General features: G+C 41.3%; 3 protein-coding genes across 7 annotated transcripts; 2 read left to right on the top strand and 1 right to left on the bottom strand.

The window, feature by feature from the left end:
• Positions 1-250: 250 nt before the first annotated feature.
• On the bottom strand, positions 251-7158 carry LOC108262773 (uncharacterized). Its single transcript, XM_017463092.3, has 4 exons — positions 6780-7158; positions 4957-5111; positions 3254-3365; positions 251-3122 (listed from the first exon to the last, which is right to left on the bottom strand). Exons 1-4 carry the CDS (start codon positions 7030-7032, stop codon positions 721-723), a joined length of 2922 nt encoding a protein of 973 aa, XP_017318581.1. The 5' UTR covers positions 7033-7158; the 3' UTR covers positions 251-720.
• A 2538-nt stretch (positions 7159-9696) lies between these two features.
• Positions 9697-15546, top strand: si:ch73-109d9.2 (C2H2-type zinc finger protein). 5 transcript variants are annotated; one of them, XR_008396321.1, is made up of 5 exons: positions 9697-10438; positions 11527-11663; positions 11874-11979; positions 12602-13971; positions 14014-15546. XR_008396321.1 is itself a non-coding variant. In XM_017463112.3 (4 exons), exons 1-4 carry the CDS (start codon positions 10180-10182, stop codon positions 13735-13737), a joined length of 1638 nt encoding a protein of 545 aa, XP_017318601.1. In that variant the 5' UTR covers positions 9697-10179; the 3' UTR covers positions 13738-15546. The 5 variants fall into 5 exon arrangements, 1 of the variants encoding a protein (XP_017318601.1); XR_008396324.1 differs by having other exon boundaries at positions 12602-14076; positions 14203-15546; XR_008396323.1 differs by having other exon boundaries at positions 12602-14139; positions 14203-15546.
• Positions 15547-18912: 3366 nt separating this feature from the next.
• Positions 18913-27545, top strand: si:ch73-109d9.3 (zinc finger protein 764). The gene is made up of 3 exons (XM_017463149.3): positions 18913-19650; positions 21513-21637; positions 25258-27545. The coding sequence occupies exons 1-3, from the start codon at positions 19350-19352 to the stop codon at positions 26347-26349; spliced, it is 1518 nt and encodes a 505-aa protein (XP_017318638.1). The 5' UTR covers positions 18913-19349; the 3' UTR covers positions 26350-27545.

Here is a 27545-nt window from a genome sequence, read left to right as displayed (position 1 = left end):
TATATAAGAGATCTCATTAACTGTATTTCTACTCCTATGATGTGTGGATATTCGAGAACATTCTCCGTAGCAATTTAGATAAAACTTCAATAGTCTTAATGTGTATCTGAGTTAATTCTGAAATGAAGTGCTGTATGCTGAAAGCACAGAAGAGGACTTATTAGGTCACAGTATTTTTTTTTAAGCATAATTAAAAGCTTAAACCTTATGGGAAACCCCTTTTAAAAATAAAACACCTTAACACTTATCAAATATTTCACATTTTATTTGGTCATATTTTGTTCAAATCAAGTTCACAATCAGTGTATCAGCATTATTCACAGTAAATTGTTTAACCTGAGTTCCTTAAGGGTTTAACCCATCAGAATTATAAAAAAAAAATGGAATAATAAATAGCAAAGAAACAACTTTTACTTGCCTGGAATTAAAAATGACAGTGATACCTGATACAGTTACACAAAGATCATCACAGAGTTACACAGACTTACTAAAACAATAAAAATATATATAAAAAAAAAATAAACAAGTAAAACTACAATAAAAATTTAAGCACACCAAAAAAGATTATTATACAGCAGTTGATGCTAAAAACGACTATAACAACTTTTTTTTTTTTTTTTTTTACTAATAAAACAAGATAAGTTTTGTTTTCACAAAACTATTTGGTGATAATTCATAAAAGTCATGAGAAGAAACTATTATAAACATATCATGAACTTTCTATTTTGGTTTCACTACTGCATGTTGTGTATTTATGTGTTTCTTGAGGTGCGCTGACTGAGTAAAACGCTTACCACACTCTTTGCATTCAAATGGCTTCTCCCCAGTGTGGATACGCTTATGTCTCTTAAAATTACCCAAATCCACAAAGCCTTTCTCACAATGTGGGCAAACATAGCGTTTCTCACCCCTGTGTCCCTGCATGTGCATGTTCAACGCAACTCTATGCTTGAACGTCTTTCCACATTGATTACAAAAAAACGGTTTCTCCCCTGTATGCATGCGCATGTGAGTAGCCCGGTCGGCCTTGGCCAAGAACTTTTTGCCACAAACCTTACAGGGGAAAGGCCTATCTCCAGAGTGTATGAGTTTGTGTTTGGTCAGGGTAAACTGGTAAACAAAACTCCTGCCGCACTCCTCACACTTGTAACCTTTCTCCTCTGCATGGACTTTTACATGGCGGTTGAGGCCTCGTACACTAGGGAAGGCCTTACCACATTGGGAGCAGGTATATGGCCTCTCACCTCTATGAAGCCTCATGTGATTCTCCAGTGAAGATGCATTGCTAAGAATCCTGCCACATTCAGAGCACTCAGTCTTCTTTTCCAGCAATTTCCGTGCAGGTTTCTGTAAAATGGCTTGTGCAGGAGCACTTAATGCTGACTGGGCTAATACACTAGACATATCAGATGGGTCCCATACTTGGCAGGTTGTGTCACATCCCTCTTTCTGCTTATTAATGTCATTGTCCATCTGTAAATCCTTGACCATGTTCATTCTGAAGGTCTGTTGTTCTTTTGTAGAATCTGGTACTATAAAGTTTGGCCCAGGCTTGGAAAGAACTGTATAATGCTGTATTGGTCCAGGAATAACTGCAGACCTGCTACCTTCATTATTCTCTGCGAGGTCTTCGTTCTGCATTTCCACCGAGATGGATTCATTTTCACAGTTTGTTGATTCATGACTAGCAAGAGGGGGATATCTCTGCATATGTTCCTCAAAGTTATTAACTGTAGACATAGGGATCTCCATGTTAGGTCCTCTCTTGGATACACTTCCATGATTGGAGGCTGCCGCTTGCTGTTCCTTCAAGGTAAGAAGAGGTGCAAGCTGCAAAGGTTGCCCAGATGATTGGGAATGGATCATAGATGTGGTTTCCTGCTGGTTTAATACAACAGGTGAGTGGAAAGGCATGGGAGGCAAGGGCTGAAGCAAATCTGATGTGTTATCAGGTGATGGGAAAAACTGGTCTGAAGATGAACAAAGTGGATCAGACAGAATGTCATAGTGGGATGAGGCATGCTCTAGTGGAGATGGAATATTGTTCTGGGAAATGGAACTTGGAGGAACAGAAGGCTTCATTGACTGAAGTGGGATGAAGGATGGAGCAAATGATGCATGAGTCAAAGGATAAAATGGCTGGGTTGATGGGGTCAGATCATGATGACTCACAGAAGGAAGGTGGCCTTGCAGATTTAAACTTTGCGAGTTTGGTGGCAGCATGTCATTTGATTGAACAAGTACTTGAGATGGTGCATGGGTTGCTGGAATTGAAAGGTGGATGGGTGGATGAACAGGGACTTGGGTGGGCAGAACTGCGACCTGGTTTGGTGGAGGTGGCAGCTGACATACTGAAGTCGGAATCTGTCCTTGTGCAACAGTATGCTGGTCTGGAGGAAAAGGAGTCTGGATCCGAGGACCCGAGGACACCCGAGGAAAATGGCCTAGCTGTGACATGTTATGGGCAGGAGTCATCACAGTTTGAGGGTGACAGACTGAAGGCTTTGCGGCCTGAGTGGAAGACTCAGTTAATGATGTCACTGATTTGCTGACTGAGAATCTTTTGTCTGTGATTGTAACCAGGGTTTGTAATAACTGACCAGAGGAGCAAGATTCCGTAATTGGGTTCTGGTTTTGAGGTAGAGGGGGCGTAACCATTTTAGGGCCAAACTGTGCCACTGGAGCTGAATGCTGGATATTTTGAACCACTTGCTGGGATGGAGGTACACTAAGTTGGATGGTTGCCTGAAGGGACTCGTCCATTTGAACAGATGGCGCTGCTTGCTGGGTTCTAGGTGTTGACATCTGACCTAATCTGCTAGACAGGACTGTCGGGGCAGATACACTAACTGGAGTGAGTGTCTGGGTTGAATTAGCGTGTACTCCTGACAAAACTGACTTTTTAGCTGCTGCAGACATTTTTTGTCTTTCTGTATCATTCTGCAAAGATGAACATTCACTAACTCTAGACATACTTTCAGTCTGGGTGACACTGTTACTTGATGAGACCATTCTATAATTACAGGAAACAGTGTTCTCGGGTGATGACGCAATAGTGGATGGTATTTCTTTTTGGGTTCCATAGCTTCTGCTCATTGTTTGGATTGATGACGGGATCAAAACTGTGGACATGTAGAAAGATAAATGCAAAGCAGGGTCAGGTGGAAGAAATAGGAAAGACAGAAGCAGCAGTGGTAATGGCACAGAAAAGGTTTTTGTGAAACACTGTGCAGTTTAATAGTAACTACCCCACCTTTTTCCATTGTGTTTTTAAAGGGCTCTTTACGAACCAATATTGGCTCAGCACCCTCTTGCTTCAATAAAAAGTATCCTGGTGCATATTCATCACAGTCAGTCTCCTGGGGCTAAGAAATAAAATCAAATCACAAAAGTAAACCTCTAAAGTAATAACAGTGCCAGTTTTTAGGTACATCAAACCCTGTGTCCACACACATGTTGTCATTTCATCAGGTAAACATACAAGACAAATGCACATTGTAGTTATATAATTACTGACTATAGGTCTCCTGTTTTTTTAGACAATTATACTATTTTTAAAAGAGGGGGGAAATGGAGAAAAATGTCTCTAAAAATGTAGAAAAAGGTCCACCAAGTAAAAAAATGTAGTCATTGTTCATGTCATGTCACGGCAAACTAACGACTCCATTTCCCAGAACACACCACAAACAACAAACATGGCTGACGACTACAACTCCCAGTGGAACACGCAGACATTTCCCCTTCTCCTGAGGACTAATCATACACACCTGTTCCCAATCACACTGACAATCACACCACAATATATAAGAGACTGCTCATTCGCACTGTCTTTGTGTAGTATTACTCTCTGTTGCTATTGTCTCTGTCCTTAGCGTTACTTAGTGTTGAGATTCTGGTTTTGGCTTTGTTTATTCCATCAACCTTGATTCTCTGCCTTGCGGGTTTTGAACTGTTTGCCTGATCGTGTGACCCTTGCCTGTTTTGTGTTTCATTTTCTGCCTAAACCTTTGGATTTGTTTGCTGATTAAACTGCCATACTTGCAATTCCTTCTATCTAAACTCTCATTACATGACTTTTCATGTGATTGGAAAGAGTTAGGGTACTTTTCACACATATTGTGCACTGGAAAATGTTGTGCTGTCACATCTACCTCTACACAAATATATGGTAACCACAAGATCAGTAAATCTAATAAAAGGGGCCAGTAAGAACACTCCTACAAAAACCACATACTCTACCATGTCAAATTCACTGCTGTACACTGTAAGACATCTGAAGTTGGTTAAACATGGAAGCAAAAGTTTAGCACCTTAAAATGTGAGCAAACTCAACTAGAAGATCTTTGTTTCAACTCAAAAGTAGTCACAAATTGTCAAGACAATGACTTTAAGTTTCATTTGAAAAAACTTTTAAACTCGAGTTCAATATCCAAAACTTCTTATAACAATTGGAGTTAAAGAGAAGAAATAAGTTCACATAACTTAATGGGGCTATCGTGTTTGACAGTGTACTGAGAATGCGCTTTACCTAAATAATCTCTGGTCAGTGGTGGGACTTATGGTGGTCCCTTTTCTTTGAGCAAGGGAGTACAGTACTTGACAGTCACTGTATAGCAATCTATAGCTACATACTGAAAAGTGCACCTATTCTGTAGGTCACAGGTTCTCAACCTTGGTCCCTTTCCTGTAGTATTTTCACTTTCACACTTGAGTCAACTAATCAGCTAAACAGCCGTTCCTCAGTTAAAAGTGGGTAGACATGGAGGTGGAAAAAATGAGCAGGGAACTTTTTCTGGTAGGTGAAACTGATAATGTCACTGACCACTGAGTGCATTTAATGACACAGTTACAAATCAGACATTACAACCATAAATAGATCTTGACATGAAAAAGAATGCAGTGTAAATGTACATTTATCAAATAAAATCACTAATTATTGTTTATCTTATTTCTGACCTCTTTTTTAATGAGAAGCAAAGCAAGCTGCCTGTTTCCATCTTCTGAACTGCTGGAACAGAGATCTTCAAGACGTTCACTCGAGATGTGTCTGAGGTTTAGACGGTCACCAACTGGTGCTGGGCTGCAGCACCTTTCAACCATGGTGGGCTTTTCTGGGAAAGAAATGAACACTTGGATAACACTTTCAGCTGAATAATGGTGGTGCTGGATGGAGGGCGTGATGGGTTTTTACATGAAGATGTGATGAGTTTTTACGTAATTACACTTAATAATAAAAACCTGTTCTTCGAGGGTTTGTGAATAGTTACAAGTTGCATTTTTTTTAATGCTTTTGCTCCTCCCTGAAAAGCAAACCCTCTGTTGTGGTGTTCTGCGTTAAAAAATCTTTAAGAGATCGTGAATCGAGAAAGCAAAAATTGGCCATGCTCTTTGGGGTGGGAGGGATGATATAATTCATATTCCTTGTTGGCGACACTAGCCAAAATTGAGCATTTGTGAGCTGGTGTATGCAGATGAAGGAAGACTGTGCTTTCCTCTGAACATGTTTGCCCCTAATTTCTCTGGTTCAAGGTTGTCATGCAATAGGGGAGAGTTTGCTAGTGGGTGGGAATTGGATAGAAAATCCTTGGACATCCCTGAATGTACAAAAATTCATGGATCAAGACCCAGGTGGTGGTATGAATTTCCCCTGGCTTTTCAAACAAAGATTTAAGACCTTCCTTTCCCTTCACTAAACATGTAATTGAGCACTGATTTAAAAAGCATCTCACTAGCAGGGTTTTATTCTGATTTATTGATTCTCACCTACAAGACCTTGTCTGGAACAGCACCCTCCTACCTCAACTCTCTCCTGACGGCATACGTTCCCTCACACAATCTGCGATCGATGAGCGACCGACGTTTAGTACTTCCCACTCACCGTGGCGCAAGGTCCCTTTCTAGAACCTTCACACTAACTGTTCCTCAGTGGTGAAATGAACTTCCAACCTTGATCCGGACCGCAGAATCTCTCACCATCTTCAAAAAACAGCTAAAGACCCACTTCGTCCATGAACACCAACCAACTCATTAAAAAAAAAAAAAAATAATAAAAAAAAAAATTTGCATTCACCTCTACTCTGTGCACTTTGCTTCTTCTGGAACTCAATCAGTGGATCTTGTACGGTAGCCCTACTTGTACTGTTCTCTGCTTGATATATCGCTTTGCTTGTATTTTTCTCATTTGTAAGTCGCTTTGGATACAAGTGTCTGCTAAATAAATAAATGTAAATGTATTCTGAGAGCAGGACCTATAGAACAGGACTAGCCTGGGGATGTGTTGCGATCGAGATAAAGCACTCTATGAAGTTCCTCTAAATAAAGGAGCCTTCTAAATGCTCAAAATGTCTATGTGAAAATATTGCATTAGGCACATGCCGCTTTGTCCATTGCACATGCTTTTGTTTTGTTTTGTTTTCCACTTTGTATTACACTGTATGTCTTCTGTGGATGCTGTATGAAAATGTAGTGTCTCTTGTGGTGGATTGTTGTATGTGAATAAAGTCTGCATTGTTCTGTGAAGTCTTGTGGAGCAACATGGAAGTAAGAAAGTCATTTCAGTGACTTAACTTGTAACTTGTCAAAATGTAACTTGGTGGAAATTAAGTCATTAGTTGTGACTCCTGTGGTGGGCATTTTGTGTAAAAAATGACAGCTGTACAGAGTCAGGAAATGCCCTGTAATGTACTGACTATTTATGTGCCTTATGAGTCATTTATATTGTTACAGGAAGTGTTTAAAGCGTGCCATAGTTCGTAAGAGTGTTTATGCTGTAAACTCACCACATTGCACACCAACATCGCGTTTGGCACGGTCTGCTCTTGGACATCCATCTCCTGCTTCCTTTGTCTTGTAGTGAGGAGGGAAAACCCTGCTCTTTAAATCGATGTTCTCCTGCCTCAGGTGCATTAACTCTGCTCTCAGTTGGTGCAAAGTCTGCTCGAAAAGTTTCCTCGCCTCACCAACTGCTGCTCTCAGCACGTTCTGCATAACAGACGTGAACTGGGTTTCAAACCCAGCACCATACTCGTCCATTATGGCAGCCGGTGCATTTAAAACTGACTCACTAACGAACAGGTTTCTCTTTTACAGACAGGACGAAGTTTACAACTGACACATCAGAGGGTGACAGCAAAGGGGAGGGGGGGTGCGTTCAAGTTACGCAGACGTCAAGCAGTTTCTCTGATCTATAGCACATGCATGCAGACGTGCTTCCGGAAGTAATGAGGTGGAGATTTGCGAGGCTGCGCACATCTGTGCGAACCACCAGCAGCACTACCGCGCGATGAAATATCACTTCCGCACAGAGACAAGTGTTCAAATAAAACTGGTCTGAAGCGCAAACTTGTCCAGAATGACCTCAGAACCCGTTTGGGAACAAACTCCTTCATGTTTTTATGTTATGTTGTGTTGTGTTTAGTTGCCTGTTGGAGGAAATATGGGGGTATTTTCTTTAATGACAGTGTAACAAGCGACTTTATCGTTTAATCTGTAACAGTGTGGCTGTGTTGCAGTTCCGCAGACACTGGCTACATTGTTCTCCTTGTGGTCTTAAAGAGGAACTTGGGCCTTTAATACTGAAAGGAACATCTTTTTTTCTTTCTTTAAATATACAACAAAACGGGGAAGAGAACTGGTAAATGCTGATAGCAAAATGTAAACGGGAAATGGTGGAACTTGAAAGTAATTTATGTCAAAGACATAAAGTGTGAACGACCTGTATAGAGTCAAAACCCCCACATCACCCAGATACCCCCCACCCCACACCATACTCCACCCCCATCCCCCACCCCACACCCCATACTCCACCCCCCCCCCCCCCCCCCCACCCCACCCCACCCCACCCAACAACCAATGCAAACCAAATAGTGAGACACTGGCAGTCAGTCTGCTTTCTATATTTTATTATTAATAAAAGGATACAGATCTACTCCAAAACAGACAGTTACAAAGATTATTATAAAATAGGATAATCCTTTTATAAGATAATCCTTTATGGATCTGGTAAAACATTACAGTTACAGTGGTGAAAACATTTGTGATAATAATAATAATAATAACAACAATAACAAGCCACGAGTTGATGGCAAGCTATTAAATCATTATAGCCTATGGATACACCTGCTGTTTGAAAACTGAAGTCAGGTGGTTTATTTCCATCTCTAACCCTGACAGTCTGACCTGTCCTGTCAAAGTCCTCCAGCTTGAAGTGCTCACTGCACAGCACGGGGGAATCACCTGCAGAAACCCCTTCCCTTCTTACAGTTCCTTCCCTCTGCCTCCTCAACTGTCTCTCTTTAAGAAACCTTCCGTATGAGAAAAATTTAACTAGCCAACTAACTACAGTAAGATTCCCAATATGTCCATCGCTCAGCCAAAACGAGGAACTTGTCATAAAAGTTTGGAGAAAACCGGCAGTATAGATGAAAATCTCGATTATGGGCAATTTAGTTTATAAGATAAAGTATACTATAAGCTGAGATTTATTACTGTTGCCCGGACCAGTATGGCGGCGACTCTGACACAAGAGCCAGCTGCCAATGAGGCGTTTAGTTATGTTTAGTTATTAACCAAAAAGATAAAGTGTCTTGGAAACCAGAATATGGTCACCTTAGCTTTTGTGATGTAATGTTACCCACATCATGGACAGTGAACTTTTATTAATTAATTCATTAATTTTATTAAAACAAATCCAAACATTGAATATGTTTTTAAGCTCCAAAATAAGCTCTAAATAATAGTATTTTTGATAATATTGCTTTTCTGTTGACTTTATTTAGGCCTACAGATGTGACCTTGAAGGAATCCAAAAATAATCAGATTACATTACTTTCATATTGTGATACTTGGATTACCTTACTGATTAAGATTTTTAGGAAGTAATTTGTAACTGTAACCGAACAGGCTACATTTTTAAAGTAACCCTGCCGAAACTGTCTGTATGGATGTTAATTTAACATTAATGGAAGGAGTTTCAGTGGGCAGGGTGGCATAAGAGGTTAGCATGTTTGCCTCGCACCTCCAGTGTTGTGGGTTCGAACTCCACCTCCACCCTGTGTGCATGGAGTTCGCATGTTCTCCCTGTGCGTCAGGGGTCCCTCCTGGTACTCCAGCTTTCTCCCCAAATCCAAAGACATGTACCGTAAGCTGAATGACATTTCCAAATTGTCGATAAAGTGTGAATGTGTGGGCGGCTGTGCTCTGCGATCGGTTGGCACCCTGTCCAGGGTGCCCCCCCTGCCCCCCAAGATCCCTGGGATAGGTTCCAGGCTTCCTGCGAATATGGAAAATTGATGGATGGAACGAGTCTTCTGTGTCAGGAGAGTTTTCACGACTTTACGCTTTATGGGTTCTCAGTCACCTGACATGCTGAAGTTTTCTTTTTTTGGTCTTCCAGCGATGCTAGTAAGAGAGCAACTGTTTATAGCTGCTATAATATAAGCTATAACCAACTATCTTGTCTCTTGGATGTTCCATGACATTAGATTGTACCTATAACGGTGTTGTTCATTAATAAATTCCACTTTCACACCACCTCTTCAATTCTTCAAGCTTAGGTCATAGTACACAAACACGAAGCTCTACTAAGAGTGTTACTATTTACCATGCCTATTTTTGCGGTTTAATATGGATTAGTTCACTTGAACTAGGGCCCTAGGTAGTACAGATGCTTGTGTTGCATGTAAACACGCCCTGAACATTTCGGTGTTACACTATTTTAGTCCCCCTTCACACAGCCTAGCCTCGCAAATACTGCATTAGGACTAATTTTTATTTCTTCTCGCTGCATATACACCTTTATGCTTATTTGTGCATTATAATATAGAGAAAGCGCGGTAGAAATGATTCATTATTTATGAATTTACCTTTTAAGACAGTCAGTACTTACATTACAAGGCTTGTTATTTTGGCTAGCTGTCTGGTTTCTCCATGTTAACGTTAGCTAAACTAGCTACATATGCTACTAGCAGCTACCAGCTGCTTAATAACGTGTAATAAGATTATACAAATAAAATTACAGAAAAATAAAACTCGAAGCGTCAAAAAAATTCAGAACCAGGAGTTTTAACCTAACATTCAAATCGATGCTTTGAAACGCTTGACGGATAAACAATAAACAAACAGTAGCACGGCGGTGTCTTATTTATTTGCTTCAGCTCCAGCTACTCATTAAGCTCGAAGATGTCCGAAGTTATCCTCACGTTTCAGACCCAGCTCTCTGGAGTTATGGAGACAGTGTTTAAGGCTGCTATATTTGAGATCACCAGGCTGGTGGAGGACAGTTTCCTGGAGGAAGTGTCCCGGAGCCGTGAGCAGGTGGAGTCTCTGAAGAAGAAGCTGCAGTGGTCTGAGAGCAAAGGCAGGAGAAGATGTGCTGAGTGTGGGAACAACAAACCGTCCGGTGAAGAAAGGCGAGAGAAATCATCTCCAGCACAAACAGGTAGGTTTAGAGTGGGAATATCTTCGGGTATCAGGTGTGAGATCATGCATTCACCCTGATTTGTCTCAGGGCACACACACTCATTCACACACTAATTCAAGTGTTTTTGTTTTTATTGTCATTACTCTATATAACCTGTGAACAAAATCTTGTTTCCTCAGCGTCACTTAGCAATACACCCGCGCAGTACACAAGACTACGTGAGGTGCAGATACATGACCGTGTGAGACGAGTTCAAAGGATACAATAAAATACACAGGGCAGTGCGTGTCAACAGTGTTGAGCGGAAAATTGTCTGGAAACTATTGACTGTAATCGCAGCTATAGTAATGGTAAATGGTCTGCACTTATATAGCGCTTTTTTAACCTTAGCGGTTCCAAAACGCTTTACACTGGTTCTCATTCACCCATTCACACACACACGCCAATGGTAGCAGAGCTGCCATGCAAGGTGCTAACTTGCCACCGGGAGTAACTTGGGGTTCGCTGCCCAAGGACACTTCGGCATGTGGAGTTATGTAGGCCGGGAATCGAACCGCCAACCCTACGATTAGTGGACAACCCGCTCTACCACTTGAGCCACAGTTTCAAACTTGCCAGATGGCAGAAGACAGAAGGATGAATGGTCCATGAGAGGGCGGAAGGGTTGGAAGGGTCATTCACAATGCTGGTGGCTTTGCACATGCAGCGCTTGTTGAATGAGAACTCGATTGGACCTAGGGACAATTTAGAGTAGCAAATCCAGCTACCAGTATGCTTTTGGGATGTAGGAGGAACTGGAGAACCCAAAGGGACACCGAGAGAACATGTGAAACTCCACACAGAGAGTAATCAGAGCTCAGGAACAAGCCAGGGACCCTGGAGCTTAAAAACAAAAGAGCAAGAGCTTCCTCCAGCAATGTTCAATGTCATTAATGAAAAATCAACAATAGGGAGTGTTTCCCTATTAGAAAGAAAAAGAAAGAGAAGTGTTTTTTTTGTTTTTTAGAAGCTACTTGTCTAAAGGACCCTAACCCCTCTTTTTGTCTTTATGACCTGATTTACTATGATTGTTGTGAACTCTTTGCGTTTCAAACATCAACCCATAGGTGTGGAAAACGCTCGGATTCTTAAACAGGAGAGAAGTGCGGAGGAGAGCTGGAGAAGCTGTGGAGTTGACAAAGCAGTTGAACTTTCTGGAATGGTGGAATCTGAGCCCGTATCTAGTCCGGTTAACACTGCGCAGGTGAGCAGTATGCATGATTGTTCATTTGGGCCAAACATTAACCAAGAATCAGCTTTCGTGACCTGAAATCACTGTTTTTAAAATATGTGTTTGTAGTCATGGTTCTGGGAGATTTAAAAAAAAAAAAAAAAACAAAAAAAAAAAACAACAAAAACACACGAAAAAAAACCTTTTTTGTTATGGTGCTCTCTGTGCTTGTGCTCTGTACAGCATGCTGTTCAAGCGGAAGGAAAGATGGACTGCATGCTTAAATCTGAGTCTGCTCAGACTTCCACTGCTACTGAGCTACAAGATGAGTGGAAACTGAGTACTGAAGGTATGGATTAAGATATGCTTAGGCTTTTCCAAGAAAAAAATATTACATGCTGAAATTCTTAGCACTTAGTGACTACAAACCTTTTCCTATTGGTTTCACTGTAGTTACTGAACAATTCATAATAAGCACTGAATAATTCATAGTAGGTACTGAATCAGTTTGTAGTTACTGAATAATATGCTCTAAAACTACTAATCGGATAATAAGATGGAAGAATTAGGGGTTAACTTAAGCAAAAGTTTTGTTGTGACAATAAATAACTCGTGCTATAATAGCAGTGGGAGTGTTAAGATTCTATGAAATTCAGTTCTGATCCGTGTTCAGGACTCTTGTGTGTATTATTATAAACACTACCATCTTAACCGAGGTTATGTTGTCTGAGTATACCTCAAGCAGTGCTGTTTGCTGGTTAAACGCTTACAATATTAAATATTTCTTGATTATGCATTCAAATCATTCACAACATAAAAAAACGTATTTAATAGGTGATGGCGATCACACACATGCAATGATTATTTGCTGCCTAATTGGGGCACTATAATTCTAGCACTTCAGGGGGCTTCATCGATTGTAAAACCTCAATAATTTCACCATATTCATTTTAGTTATGTATGCTTTTCAGTAACAGAAGGCTCTGACAGGCCTGCTCCTAGTAAGACCTACAGTGAGCAGGAGCTGCAGCAGATTCAGAACGACTGGAGCTCTGGGTTGGATCAAGCCCCAGAACCTGAACCTGAGCAAGACATGGACCATATCCAGCGTCTGCTGTATAGAACTCGCTACAACATGGAGGACTTGGGAAGCTATAGCAACCAGGAGCTGGATATGGGAGGGATGAATGGCCTAACAGACCCTCCTCAGAGAACTGGAGAGGTTTTGGGATTTGGGGTGCTAGCAGGTTCTTTGCAGACTGACATGGGTACATCTGAGGAATGCAGAAGACAGCTCAAAAATAAACGAGCAAACAAAGGCTCACCGTCGTTACACAACACTTCAGATAGCAGTGGCATGGACTGTTTGCTTATTAATGAGGATGGCTACTTGCAGGATGTAAGCGGTCTCTCTCAGGCTCCAGGTTCACATGCCGGAGACTCACAAGGACACCCGATATACAATAGAGATACAGTTAATGATAGTACTGATTGCTTTTACAGTGGAAACGCATTCAACCAGCCACTAGAGCTGAATAATGGATCTGCAGGAATGTTGGGAGACAGAGAGGACAGGGATCATGCTTGCAATCAGTGTATGATCAGTTTCCCCGACCAGGTTTCCCTTAAAGCGCACTTGAATGGTCACCGTCATCGCAACGTCACCACTTCCTACGTCTGCAACCAGTGTGGGAAGAAGTTTCCTCAAGCCTGCAACCTGAAGGTCCATCAACGCGTGCACCAGAGGGAGGGTCTGCACCTGTGCAGCCACTGCGGGAAAGGCTACACGTCCTTCAGCGACCTGCGGCGGCACCGATGCAGCCAGGCTGGAGACAAGCCCTACAGCTGCTCACTGTGCGGGAACAAGTTCAGCCGCCTGTGGAACCTCAAGCTGCACCGGCGCATCCACACGCAGGAGAAACCACACCGGTGCAGCATGTGTGACAAGAGCTTCACCCGGGCGGACATCCTGAAGGTCCACCAGCGCACCCATACCGGAGAGAGACCATATTCCTGCAGGATCTGTGGACTCACCTTTAAACGCCTCGACCATCTCAGATCACACCAGCGCAAACACGGAGCCAATCTGAATAACCATCAGAACTAGCCATCAGTAGAATAATGACGTCTATACAGCATGACTTTTATTTTTTAATCGGTGACTAATATTCAGAATTGTAGTACATTTAGTCCAAACGCTGCATCTCAGTGACATTCGTAATGGAGGAAGGAGCAGGTTAGTGTATTAAAGGAGCAGGTTAGTGTATTAAAGGAGCAGGTTAGTGTATTAAACGAGGAGGTTAGTGTATTAAAGGAGCAGGTTAGTGTATGAATTGAGCAGGTTAGTCTATTAAAGAAGCAGCTTAGTGTATTAAGCGAGCAGGTTAGTGTATGAATTGAGCAGGTTAGTGTATTAAGCGAGCAGGTTAGTGTATGAATTGAGCAGGTTAGTGTATTAAGCGAGCAGGTTAGTGTATGAATTGAGCAGGTTAGAGTATGAATTGAGCAGGTTAGTGTATTAAGCGAGCAGGTTAGTGTATTAAGCGAGCATTTTAGTGTATTAAGCGAGCAGGTTAGTGTATGAATTGAGCAGGTTAGTGTATTAAGCGAGCAGGTTAGTGTATGAATTGAGCAGGTTAGTGTATTAAGCGAGCAGGTTAGTGTATGAATTGAGCAGGTTAGTGTATTAAGCGAGCAGGTTAGTGTATTAAGCGAGCAGGTTAGTGTATGAATTGAGCAGGTTAGTGTATGAAATGAGCAGACTGTTATAAAACAGATATGATGCACTATGGACTACACACAGCGGTCCTATGGTTTCTTTAGATCTTTAGTCTTATTTATTACAGTTGATATTGCAATTTTCATAGTTTTATTTGCTCCAAAAATATTTACTGCAGGTTTCACAGTGTTTTTAAAATGTATTGTGGTGTTTTATTTTGCTAGTCCTAAAGTTAGATATGACAAAAATAGTTTCCACTAGGCTTTTACGGGGCATAGAACAAGACAGCAAAATTAGTTTTAGAAACTGCCAGGGGTGGACAAATCACTCATTTATTTGCTCACTCTCTGGTCAAGTTGCCTGCAACCTAATGAACCTGCCCAAAGTGGTAGCGACCTTCATGTAACAATGTAGTTAGGTATCTAAAGTCCCTGTGATGTGCCTCGAAACACGCAGCGTTATTCGATGTGTTGACGTAATTTCAACTGAAACAGGAAGTCAGGGCGGGGCATATCATGTGGCTACTCCCGTCTTTTAAAATCTCTAATAGCTTTTAGGTGAGGTGATTTTTGTTGTGTTGGGGGTGGGACATTTCAGATTCTAGACAGCATTTGATTGGTGCTAGAGAGAGACTGTACATTTTGAATGCATGTAACTTCTAAATGCGAATTCAGTCAGTGTTTTGGAGCAAACTAGCTTATAGGTAACCTTAAGGCCAACATATTCATACTAAAAGCCACAAAACTTCAATTTTGATTTCATGTGGACTTTAAATGCATTAATACAGACAAAGGAAAACGATTGATTAGGCTATGTGATCATTATCCTCTTCTAACAAAGTTTCTGAGGTAACACTTCATCTTTGCAACATGTTGTTGGCCAGCTATGAACTTAATCCAGTTAGTAAAATTCGTCCTACCATCACCCAGGTTGTGCCTCTGGCAATATGAGTAGTGAAGTAGGAAGCAGTAGGATTGGGAAGTCATAGCTTGTGCTATAGTAACAGCATCAAGCTACAGAACATCACCGTGAAGCACATTAAGTTTAAACATGCACATCGAACAAAAACTTAAACGAAAAGCCCAGACGTAAATTCCTTTGTCCCAGGCAGACGTTCAAGCGATTTGTCCACCCCTGCTGTTTTTTGTTTTTTTTAACTGTATAGTAAGATGTTATATAAAATACAATGTTCTCATATCTTGTCTAGAACTGTTTCATTTTTTTGGTGTTCATTGGAATGTTGTAGATAGTGAAGTGTTTCGTATATATATCTTACTATAAAAACATACAAACACACTTCAAGAAAATACCTAAGGAGTTTTTCTTCGATTCTTATAAGAAATTCCAAAAGGCTCCTGTTGTATCTGTGATTTTTTCCAAGTATATCTAAACACACTATTTGCCTTTTGGATATTGGACATCTACTGTAAGTCAGTGCTTGTTTAAGCTATGCATATTTGTTCAGCAATGATGTGCTGCCAAAGTGTATTGAATGACACATAAATGGATCAAGAACTAATTTGTAATTCAAATGTAATATTTGAAACTATTACCGAGAATCCTAGAAATGAAGCTGAAACACAATTCAGTTTTCTAACTAAGTTTTGTGAGATATGCATAAATATTTATACGCAACTCATTCAGGAACCCGAGGACGTGACTTCCTTTTTTCTTTTTCTTTTTTTAAATTAGAGTTGTATACAGTCCTTTGCCCTGTAGAAACCTATGGGAGATCCTTTCTTACGTTATTCAACTTTAGAAGCACAAAACACCACTAAATAATTGTCATTTTCCTTCAGTGGCCTCTCGAATAATTAGGTAGTATGCAAGGTAGTTTGTGTCATGGTTTAAAGGAAGCGAGTGTTAGAAATTCCTGTAAGTACTGTTTAATACTGCAGTGCCTCTGTAATTACTTTGTTTTGCAAAATGAGACCTAGTCTCTTATTTAATACTATTTTAACAATGAATGTTTTACTGAGTCATGTTTACATATTTAGCTACTTTTATCAGATGTCTATTATTATTTCTATCAAATATATGCAGACTTTTGGTTTGTTAGGATGGTGTTTTTTTTGTTTTTTTTGTACTGGTCTCCACCAGACTTCACATTTTTTTACAAAATTAAAAAGACATGCCTGTAAGCTATGTGAAGCTGATCGACAGAGGAGTCACTGCGGCGAAACATGTGCATAAGCACTCTGAACTAAAACTTTTCAAGAGATTGGAAGGAAGCCCACAGACACTAGAGCTGCGCAGGGCTCTGATGTTAATGTTTGATAATGCGTGTCTAAAAAAGTGAATATATGAATGAATATTTAAACATAATATACATCTTTAATAATAATTTATCTGAAAATGACAAATTGATCCATGTTAATTAAAATACAAACCATTGTATACAGTGTTATGTTATAACTTGTCAGTTTATTAGGTACACCTACCTTGTGAATATGTACAGTCTATGAGACTGTAGCCTACCTGTTACTATACATAATAACTCACCCCTTTCTACTACAGCTATAGTTCAGTACAAATACACTTAACAGATCATTTTGGACTTAACAAATCATTTGTTCTGAACAGATACAAGAAGGATTTTTTTTAAAGAATGCTTGCCAGAAATGTTCACAGAGTATCTGGTTGATGTTAGTGTGCATTTATATGTACAGCATTTCGCGGACGACCTTATCCAGAGTAACTTTCAAATGTGCTTTATAATCCATCCATCCATCCATCCATCTTCTATACCGCTTATCCTTCCTTCAGGGTCACGGGGAAACCTGGAGCCTATCCCAGAGGGCATCGGGCACAAGGCGGGGTACACTCTGGACAGGGTATGTGCTTTATAGTCTCCATCAAAAACACATCCTCATGCTAGCTCACAAGGTCATTGACTAAGAATACCATCAGCCTGAAAATCCTGTTGGGGAGGTTAATAAAGTATGAAAACAAGACAAGAATTTTTTTTAAATGCAGATGAACAAATTTCTAATACAAGGGCTTGTTGCATTTAGTCAACATTTGAACCTACTGTACTGCCAGGGTGCCAGGACAGAGAAGAGTCTTGATGCAGGTCTTTCTTCTACCTTGAGAGGGATCATGGTACACAGCCGGGTGTGATGGGTGCCTTAAGGTAGATAGGCTTCAGTGGCTTAAATTTGATGTGTGCAGCTACAGGAAGCCAGTGGAGAGAGTGAAGCAATGGGGAGGTCCTGTATGGGGGAACTTGGGGAGGTTAAAAATAAGTCATGTAGCTACATTCTGTATCAGTTGCAGGAGCTGGATGACGTGTGCATCAACCAAAAAAGTCACATCAGCTGATGATTTGTGAGCAGTCAAACATGACATTTGCAGGAAAAGAAAACAATGTTCATTACAGTGATATGCATTTACGGCAATCATTCATTCATTCATCCTTAGTGACCGCCTGGTCAGGGTCACAGTGGTTTTAATTAGGCTACTGGTTTGTTTATATTTTGGGAAATAGAACCAGCTAAATTTGTTAGAAAATATTGTGGGCAGATACAAACAAAATTTATAACTGCAGGAGCAGGATTAATAAAAGAGTTCCATGCATATCTCTAGTTGAGACTAATTACAAGCTTAAGTTATGTCGCTGAGGATGAGCCAAAATTCATGGCATTTAGGCCACGCCTACTCCACGTTTAAATCTCAATACAGATATATGAAGCATTAAAAAAGATATAGATAGTGTGTATTACTCTCTAACTTGTCGATCAATGCTAAGGGACCACCATAAGGTCACTCACACCAATCTAACATCCAGAACCATTTTAGTTCAGTCACTGATTAACACTGATAAAATTGTGCATACCTTTACATTTACATTTATTTGGAATATGCTTGGGGGACACGATGGCTTGGGGGTTTAGCACGTTTGCCTAACACCTCCAGGGTTGGGGGCTTGAATCCCGCTGCCGCCCTGTGTACACAGAGTCTGCACTTTCTCCCTGTGCTGTGGGGGTTTCCTCCAGGTACTCTGGTTACCAAAGACATGCAGTGTAGGCTGATCAGCATTTCTAAATGATCTGTAGTGTGTGAATGTGTGTGCGATTGTACCCTGAGATGAGTTGGCACCCCATCCAGGGTGTCCCCTACTTTGTGCCCTGAGCTCCCTGGGATAGGCTCCAGGCTCCCTGTGACCCTGTGTAGGATAAGATAGATATATGGATGGATGAATGGATGAAAGAAAGAAGCTTTTATCTTAAGCAATTTAAAACGGAGTTGCTCAGATGAAGGCTCAAGGGTCAAACAGTGACAGCTTGATGATGCTGATATTTGAGCTCACATCCTTTAGACTGGTATCCCAAAGACTTGACAACACTGCAACAAATGGCCTAGAGTCATTCATTTTAAATAATAATAATAATATAGTAATAATAATAATAATAATAATAATAATAATAATAATAATAATAATAATTTTTTAAAAAGCGCATCTAAAATCCCAAAGTGGCCGCTTAGTGTATAGAAAGTTAATGGTATTTCCCGCAACGCGTTTCACATTAGTCCATGCGGGCCACTGTACAATGCGTGACGTCACGGAGAATAACAAGGTTTCCTCTTCACACCGTTGCATCCAACCATGTCTATTAGCTAATTAGTCCGCGTAAATTCAACCGCGTTTAGGGGTTATATGAGCTTTATTTCTTAAAAAAATAAAATAAAATAAAAAAAACACCAGGCAGAATCGACGCTGTAGTTCAGGAAGCTTGAGCAGCTTAGCCGAGTTAGCATGAGTACTGAGTTAGCTGTGAAAGCTAGCTATGCTAGAAGCTGATGAAACACGCAAGGTGTCAAAGCAAAAGATCTCAGCCGAGGATGTGATGCGAGATTCAGCGCCACACCAGATCAGTAAGAGCTGTCACTGAGCAGTACCAGGAGAGAGAGAGAGAGAGAGAGAGAGAGAGAGAGAGAGAGAGAGAGAGAGTGAGTTACATCCCGGGTGGGATTCAGCGTCTCCGGGTTTGTGGAGGTGTATGGGACGCAGCAGGATGTCGGATTCTCTCCTCCTGACGTTTCAGACTCAGCTCTCCGGGGTGATGGAGACCATCCTGAGATCAGCCCTGTGTGAAATCACCAGGCTGGTGGAGGGAAGCTTCTTAGAGGAGATCGGTCGCGGGAAACAAGACGCGGAAGTTTTGAGACGAAGATTGCAAATCTTGGAAAGTAAACTCGGCGAGAGAGAGAGAGTGAAGAGAGTAAGATGTACAGATTGCGGCAGAACCGGACTCTCCAAGAAGGACACGACTGCGAGAGACCCCAGGAGGCAAAGTGAAGGTCAGTGACCCCACCTGAGCTCCATGCTTCCTACAGTGTTGTATTCTCGAATCTGATTGGTCAGAAAGTGTTGATGAATTTCCTCTAACAGCAGCTCTTAACAGTAGTTCTGGTTGCAGTAGTTACTGTGATTACTGCAGCCGTTATTGTTTGTGTAGTAAACACTAATTCACAGGAACATGCATGCTGAGCTACGTATTCTAATAATGAACTGTTGTTTCGCCAAAGAAAAACATGTAAACATCTACATGGTGAAGTCTTCTGTAAGGAGATGTTTATTTAACATTTATGGAAGGAGTCTCCAGTGTCAGCCAAGGTACGTTCACACATACAGAGATTTTACGTTTACATTTGTGGCGTTTGGCAGACGCTCTTATGCAGAGCAATTTACACTTATCTCATTATGTTTATCTGAGCAGTTGAGGGTGGAAGGCCGTACTCAACGGCCCATCAGTGGCAGATTTGAACTCACGACCTTCTGACCTGAGGTACCACTGCCCTTGCATGATTTTTAACGCTGCCAGTCACCAGTTGCTATAGTAGGTGTTCCTACTATTGGTTGCCATAGTAACATGTATCGGCGGGTGGCACAATTAGCCCTTTTGTCAACATATCGGTTAATCGACGTGTGACAACACCGGTAGTACCGGTATCATGGGGGGCATTGGCACTTTCCCGTGTTTTCCCCTCGTTATTAAATCGTTACTGAATGCCTGTGCGGCAGTGCGCATTTCACAAGTTTACAGATTTACAGCCTCATTAATGTTTGCAGCTTCCCTAATAACATTGGGTTTACATCCAAAATATTGCCAAGTAGGTCCTTTTACATTTAGTTTTGAAACCAAATCAGAGTTCGTTTATCACTATCTCAAGTGATAAATGAACTTTGACTCCTGCTGATCTGTGCTGCGTCTCTGACTCATTCGGCTCATGCTGAATTTTTATTTGTAGCGTCTGTTCTCTAACTGAACGAAATGATTTTTATTACTATTAAAAAAATCAAAATGACATTGGGGGTGGTGCCGCGGTGGGCAAGTGATGTAATCGGTTTGAGGCCTAACACCGGGAACACAGAGTATCGCAGCAAGCCTACATTGCGGCGAAAGCGCAAGCGCCGGACTGTCTGGGTCCACGAAGCAATTCGGACTCGCAGGCAACATAGCGGATCGTGGATCACGTGAGCTCTACCGTCTTCACTCCCATTAGTAGTCGCTGTACCAAGTCACTCCAAACTTGCATAAAGTTAAACTTTTCTCAACTTTGTCGCATCACTGGTCACGCCCACATCTAGTCGCCATCGGTCGCTGTCAGACATGTCGCCAGAAGTCTCCAGCTCTCATTGTAAATGAATGGACTCCGGTCACTTTGTCGCTGCGAGTCACTGTACTGTATGTGTGAACGTAGCTTCAGTCAGTCAGTTGGGTTTCCACTATGGGAAAGTCTTCAGGATTTTGCGCTTTCCAGTTTCTCTGGAACATGACTTGTATGGGTTTTTTTGTGCGTGCGAGACGAGAGAGAGAGAGCACACTTTTTTACTTCTTTAACAGTAAGCAATAATAGGAACTAACTTGTTGAAGAAAACTGAATGTAACTATAAACTGTTAAAAAGTGAATCATGTTCATTAAAAAAATTAATTTGTCATCTTAGGCAAATTGCTGTGGTATTAAAAAGGAAGAAAACACTTCGGGTAGCCTGTAATAGGAAAACAATCACGTCAGGCCGCATTACAGCACCCAGCCGTGGATTATTTTCCTGTAACTGCGCACCTTGTTGTGTTTTACTCCTCACATATGACACAGTTAGTACTGATTCTACATGTGGAATGTACAGCTGAGTGATGTACAGCTCTGTATTGTCGCAGGTGTGGACTTGATTTCTGTTACAAAGGAGGAGGGTGTGTCTGAAGCAGGCAGGAGGATGTGTGAGAAGGGAAGTATGTCATCAGGTCAAGAGGCAACGTCAACCATCCCTGACCCTGAACTTAAGGTAGACGTGACTCCCAGTATAGTGGAACTGTATGTAAACTATGTTTTATAGTAAAAACTACTGTATAAATTGTGTAATTGCATACACAGCCACTTCCATTATTGCAGGTTATATTAATAATCACTGACATAACAGGTCATAATGAGGGGTCTTATGTGATTCCTCTGTGATTATATGTGGCAATATAGAAATGTGAAGTAGTTAACTTGAACGTTATTCGATACTGGTGCTGATAACAGTATGACAAAACATGTTTCTAGGTGCACTGGGTCTCTTGTGCCACAAAAAATTATCATGATGTACATTACTTTTTACAACATATATGTACACACTTACCAGGTAAAATGCGGAAACATTATTTCTTCATATTTTCAAGCTGCCAAAAAAAGAGAGATCTTTATGATGCAAGAGATTAAAACAATATACAGTATATTTATGCATATTAATCATTTTCTTTGCAAGAAATACTTGTCATCAGTTCTTTCATATACAGCTATAAAGCAATACAGTTCATACAGTGGCAAGAAAAAGTATGTGAACCTTTTGGAATTTCATGGTTTTCTGAATAAATTTGGCATAAAATGTGATCTGATCTTCATCTAAGTCAAGGGTATTGACAAATATAATGCGCCTAAAATAATAACACAATAAATTCTGATCCCTCATGTCTTTATTGAACACACTCATTCAACATTCAAAATGGCAGTGGAAAAAGTAAGTGAACCCTTACAATTAATAACTGGATGACCCCACCTTGGCAGCAATAGTCTCAACCAGGTGCTTCCTGTAGCTGTGGATCAGACCTGCACATGGTTCAGGAGGAATTTTAGCCCATTCTTCCTGGCAGAACTGCTTTAGCTCTGTCATATTCTTTGGACGTCTCATGTGTATGGCTTTCTTCAAGTCGTTCCATAGCATGTCTATTGGGTTGAGGTCTGGGCTCTGACTTGGCCACTCCAAAGGGCGGATTTTGTTTTTCTGAAGCTGTTGTGGACTTGCTCCGGTGTTTTGGGTCGTTGTCCTGTCGCATCACCAAACTTCTACACAGTTCCAGCTGATGTACAGACATTCTCACATTATCCTGAAGAATTGTCTAATATACTTGGGAATTCATCTTCCCCTCAATGATTGCAAGCTGGCCAGGCCCTGATGCAGCAAAGCAGGCCCATATCATGATGTTTCCTCCACCATAGTTTACGGTTGGGATGATGTTTTCATGATGATATGCCGTGCCCTTTCTACACCACACACCAGTGCTGTGTGGTTTTTCCAAATAGTTCAATCTTAGTTTCATCAGTCCACAAAACATTTTGCCAATACTGCTGTGGATTGTCCATGTGCTCTTTTGCAAACTTCAGGCGTGCAGCAATGTTCTTTTTAGTAAGCAGTGGCTTCCTTCGTGGTGTCCTGCCGTAGATACCCTGCTTGTTCAACGTTTTACTTATTGTACACTCATGAACAGAGATGTTAGCCAGTTCCAATGATGCCTTCAAATCTTTGGCTGTCATTCAGGGTTGTTTCTCTACCTCATTGATGAGTCTTCGATGTGCTCTTGGTGTCATTTTGACTGGGCGCCCACTACTTGGTAGAGTAGCAACCGTCCCAAAGTGTCTCCATTTGTAGAATGTTTGCCAAACTGTAGACTGGTGAATTTCTAAAGTCTTTGAAATCGCTTTGTAACCCTTGCCAGCTTTATGTAAATCAACAATTCTTGATCGTAGATCCTCTGAAAGCTCTTATTGGCGAGTCATGGCTCACATAAGCATGTGCTTCTTGTGCAGAGCAAACTCTAAAAGTTTGAGGGGTTTTTATCAGTCAAAATAGCTGTAGTCCACACCTTCAAACTCATTTTCTTAACGAGACTCCAATTAGCTTTTTTTGAGGTCATTAACTCAAGGGTTCACGTACTTTTTCCACAAGCACTATGAGGTTTTTTTGGTTGTTCTCAATAAAGACATGAGGGATCAGAATTTTTTTTGTGTTATTATTTTACACACATTATATTTGTCAATACCCTTGACATAGATGAAGATCAGATCACATTTTATGACCAATTTATTCAGAAAACCATGAAATTCCAAAAGGTTCACGTACTTGTTCTTGCCACTGTAAGTCCTGATGAGAAACCAAATAATTGAATACTTGCCATAAACTACTGTAATGCTGTGTCATTTAAAGTGCACCTATTATGGTTTTTCAGATATTACCTTTCATGTAGTGTGTTATAGAGCTGTTTGTGAATGTAAAAAGTCTGCAAAGTTTAAAAAAATCAAAGCGCGCGACAAACGGAGTTATTGACTCCCAAAAGAAGGAACCAATTCTGGACAGCTGAAACGAGTCGTTGGTAATTCCAGATTTACTTCCTGTACAAACCTACGTAGGTTTGTAACAGAAACCCCGCCTCTGGGCTTCATCGATTGCTCGTGAACAGACAGAGCTGAAACTCATTACGGTAGTGGGCGTTTCCTTTTTGAAACACGCTGACAGCGGTAGGCCAATCACAACAGACTGGGACATCTGACCAATCAGAGCAGAGTATGCTCTCTGGAAGGAGGAGTTTAGAATGAATAATTTAGAATGGATCTTTTAAGGAGTCAGTTGTGACACTGGGGGGAAAGAAAGGTAACGCTGCAGTTTAAATTAAGAGCACATTAAAGTGTTTTTTTGACCTTGGAGGCATGTAAATCTATTGTATGAGCCCTCTAAAACACAATTAGGCCCTTTTCAAAACCATAATAGGTGCGATTTAACGTCATCTTCTCTTAAAATGTGAAGCTGTCGGCAGATACTGTGATTTAGGAAAGCATTGCAGAACCTGCAGCACTGGTTTAGGTGGAAGCGATTAAAGAAGGTTTACAAACAAAACAATAATTAATTCGCCCTTTTACTGCAATGTTTTTACTGCAAATGTTTCATTCACCCATTCACACACTCACACACCAATGGTAGCAGAGCTGCCATGCAAGGCGCTAACTTGCCATCGGGAGCAACTTGAGGTTCAGTGTCTTGCCCAAGGACACTTCAGTATGTGGAGTCATGTGGGCCGGGAATCGAACCGCCAACCCTACGATTAGTGGACAACCCGCTGTACCACCTGAGCCACAGCCACCCGATGACGGATAATTTTGCACCATGGAACTCAAAACTTACTTAAAAAGTAAATACTCTCCTTATTCGGACTACAAAGACGTAGAACTATATATAAACCATATATTATTATGTGCTTCATCCCAATCAGTAGTATGTATTCATCCCAATCATTTTCTATAAAAGCAGCCTTTGGATGCAAAAACAGCGCTGACCTTTTAATGTATGTACAATATGTAATGTATGAGGATGTTATAATCATTGACACAAGACAGATCATGTACGTGAACACGCGCCACCATGCTTTGCACAACTTTGAATATGTACTGTAGTACAAGTTGTTTTTTTTTTCCTTTTTAAGTTTCCATAGCTTGATCGTTTGATGTTTGTGCTGCTGCTGCAGTGTTGTGTCATATAACATTCTCTTGAACATGAAAGTTGTCAGCAGATATTGTAACATACTGATCATGATCATGGGTTATACCGTTATAACAGTGTGGATTTGAAAGAATGGAATCTCACTTGTTTTTCAGACTCAAGTAGATGGAGCGAATGTTGGCGGGGCGGTGAAGGAAGAGGTAGCAGAGGCCTCGGGCGTGCAGATCTTCTCAACGGCACACTCTCACACCACAGCAGATCACAGAGTATCACAGAGCCACAGTGCTGGTGAGACATCAGGCGTCCACACATCTCAGCCTGAGCACTGGCTCCCTCAGAGAGACAAATTACCCAGCACCAGTGCTGGGAATCAGGAGTCAGTGAAACAGAAAGCACAATCAAAAAAGCCTGACTCTAAAACAGAGCACCTAGTGCATACATCTCACTCGCAGTCTGAGCTTACGGGGCCTGCGCCATCCTCAGTGTCCCCCACTGTGAGCACGCAGGCAGGCACTCCAGAATCAGTGGCCATTAAACAGGAAGTTGTAGTGGTACTTCCCCCAGAATGGGAAGAGTTGGACAGGGCAAGGACAGGGACCAGCAGGGTAAGTCAGGTACGGGAAGACCTTGAGCACAGAGATCCTCTCCCTACAGGAACGTCTGAGGAAAGACGTGCGGTCTATCCAGTACCGTGTGGTAAGGAATGCCTGTCGTCTCAGGTCACACAGCAACTCGGCATGCTGGGTAAAAAACAGCCCAAACCTGCTGAACACGCTAGTGTGCTGCCGTCAAGTTCTACCACTGTGAACGTGTCCAGGGGACATTCGCTCCACAAGAGTCCTCCTCTGCCTAAACCCTCTCAGGCACTTCCACAACTGCAGCGCGCCTACGCAGACGAGAGAGCCGTCAGTGCCTTGCAGTCTGGAAGAAATATCCCACAGGCGATCGGCGTTAGGACTCATGGCCACGTTGGGCACCATATGGTGAGGACACCGCACATCTGCTCGCAGTGTGGAAAGGGCTTCTCGCACCTCTGCCACCTGAGAGCTCACCAACAGATCCACACCGGAGAGAGGCAGTTCTGCTGCGGACTGTGCGGCCGCAGTTTCACCAAACTCAGCAACCTGAAAGCACATCGCAGGGTCCACACGGGAGAAAGACCCTACATCTGCATGGACTGTGGAAAACGGTTCACGCAGAAATGCAATTTAAAAAGACACCAGAGGATTCATTCTGCTCACCTGTGACAACTGGTTTAGTGAAGATCATCTGCCTGACTGTGCTTGCTAAAGCGTAAAGAGGTTTTGTGGTTATAGTGTGTAACTATTCTATTGTGCAGCTGTCTCTTGTTTTCTATATGGGTGTGTGGATAATTGGGCTGGGCGATATGGCAAAAATATCATCACGATATTTTTCTTCATATTATTCGATACCGGTATTTATCACGATACATGTTCACATTTGTACATTGCCCATTTTTTTCTAGAATTTCCAAGTTGCCAGCCATAGTACTTTGAAAAGAAAGAAATAGAAATCCTAAACAGTCAGAACAGTATCTTTAAAACTGCATTGTGGGCCAAGAGACAGACAAAGCAAAAGGTTAAAATATTTTATAGAGTTCATCAATTCGAGTGCCGTTGGATATGAATATTAAAAGATATGATGATCATTTTTAAAGCTTCATAAGAGCAGTCTGGTATTTGAATATGTTTTCAGATATATGTATATTTATATATCTAAGAAGGAGGCCTTGTGACCTTGTGAGGAACGATACTGTATTAAGGTCCAGGGGAGAGAAAATGTAGAAAAGCTTGAGTGGACCATTGTTATATTTTCCTTAAAGTGAGAAAGACACGACTGTCTATTACTATAGTCATTTTACTTGTCTTCACTTGTCATCCATGACATGTCTGAATAATGTTCAAGTTAGAAGGGAGAAACGTTATGGTATAAAGGCACTCTGGAACCACGTTAACTTGTGCAGCATATCATGTCCAGTCACGTGTTGGGAAAATAGGCAACATGGGCTTATATGCAATCTGAGGGGGCCTCCGACCAATCGTCTGCTCGCAGAAGAACTGCTCAGTGCGCTTCCCTTTATAAGATGTAATAAACGAGAAGGCGGTGCAACCGCAGAAGCAGTCCATCTGGCGCATGCTGACGCAGAAGAAAGGTTCCGCTGATGTTAGTCTAAAGGTAGGATATAGTCTAAATATCCATACTTCCTCAAAAGCTTATCATCGATATAGTGGATTTTTTTTGTCATGATAAATATCAAGATCGTTTTAGCGCCCAGCCCTAGTGAATAACTTCTCCATGTCTTTTCCATATATGTAAGCAATATTGTGCTCAAGACCATGCATAGTGTAGTCTTTTTCCCTAAGTCATACAATGTCATGAAGTGGCACCACTATGAATTATGAATAAAGGACCTTTTTTCATA

The sequence above is a fragment of the Ictalurus punctatus genome, chromosome 3 (assembly GCF_001660625.3).
Source record: "Ictalurus punctatus breed USDA103 chromosome 3, Coco_2.0, whole genome shotgun sequence".
NCBI lineage: Eukaryota > Metazoa > Chordata > Actinopteri > Siluriformes > Ictaluridae > Ictalurus > Ictalurus punctatus.
This window is presented reverse-complemented; position numbering and strand designations above follow the sequence as displayed.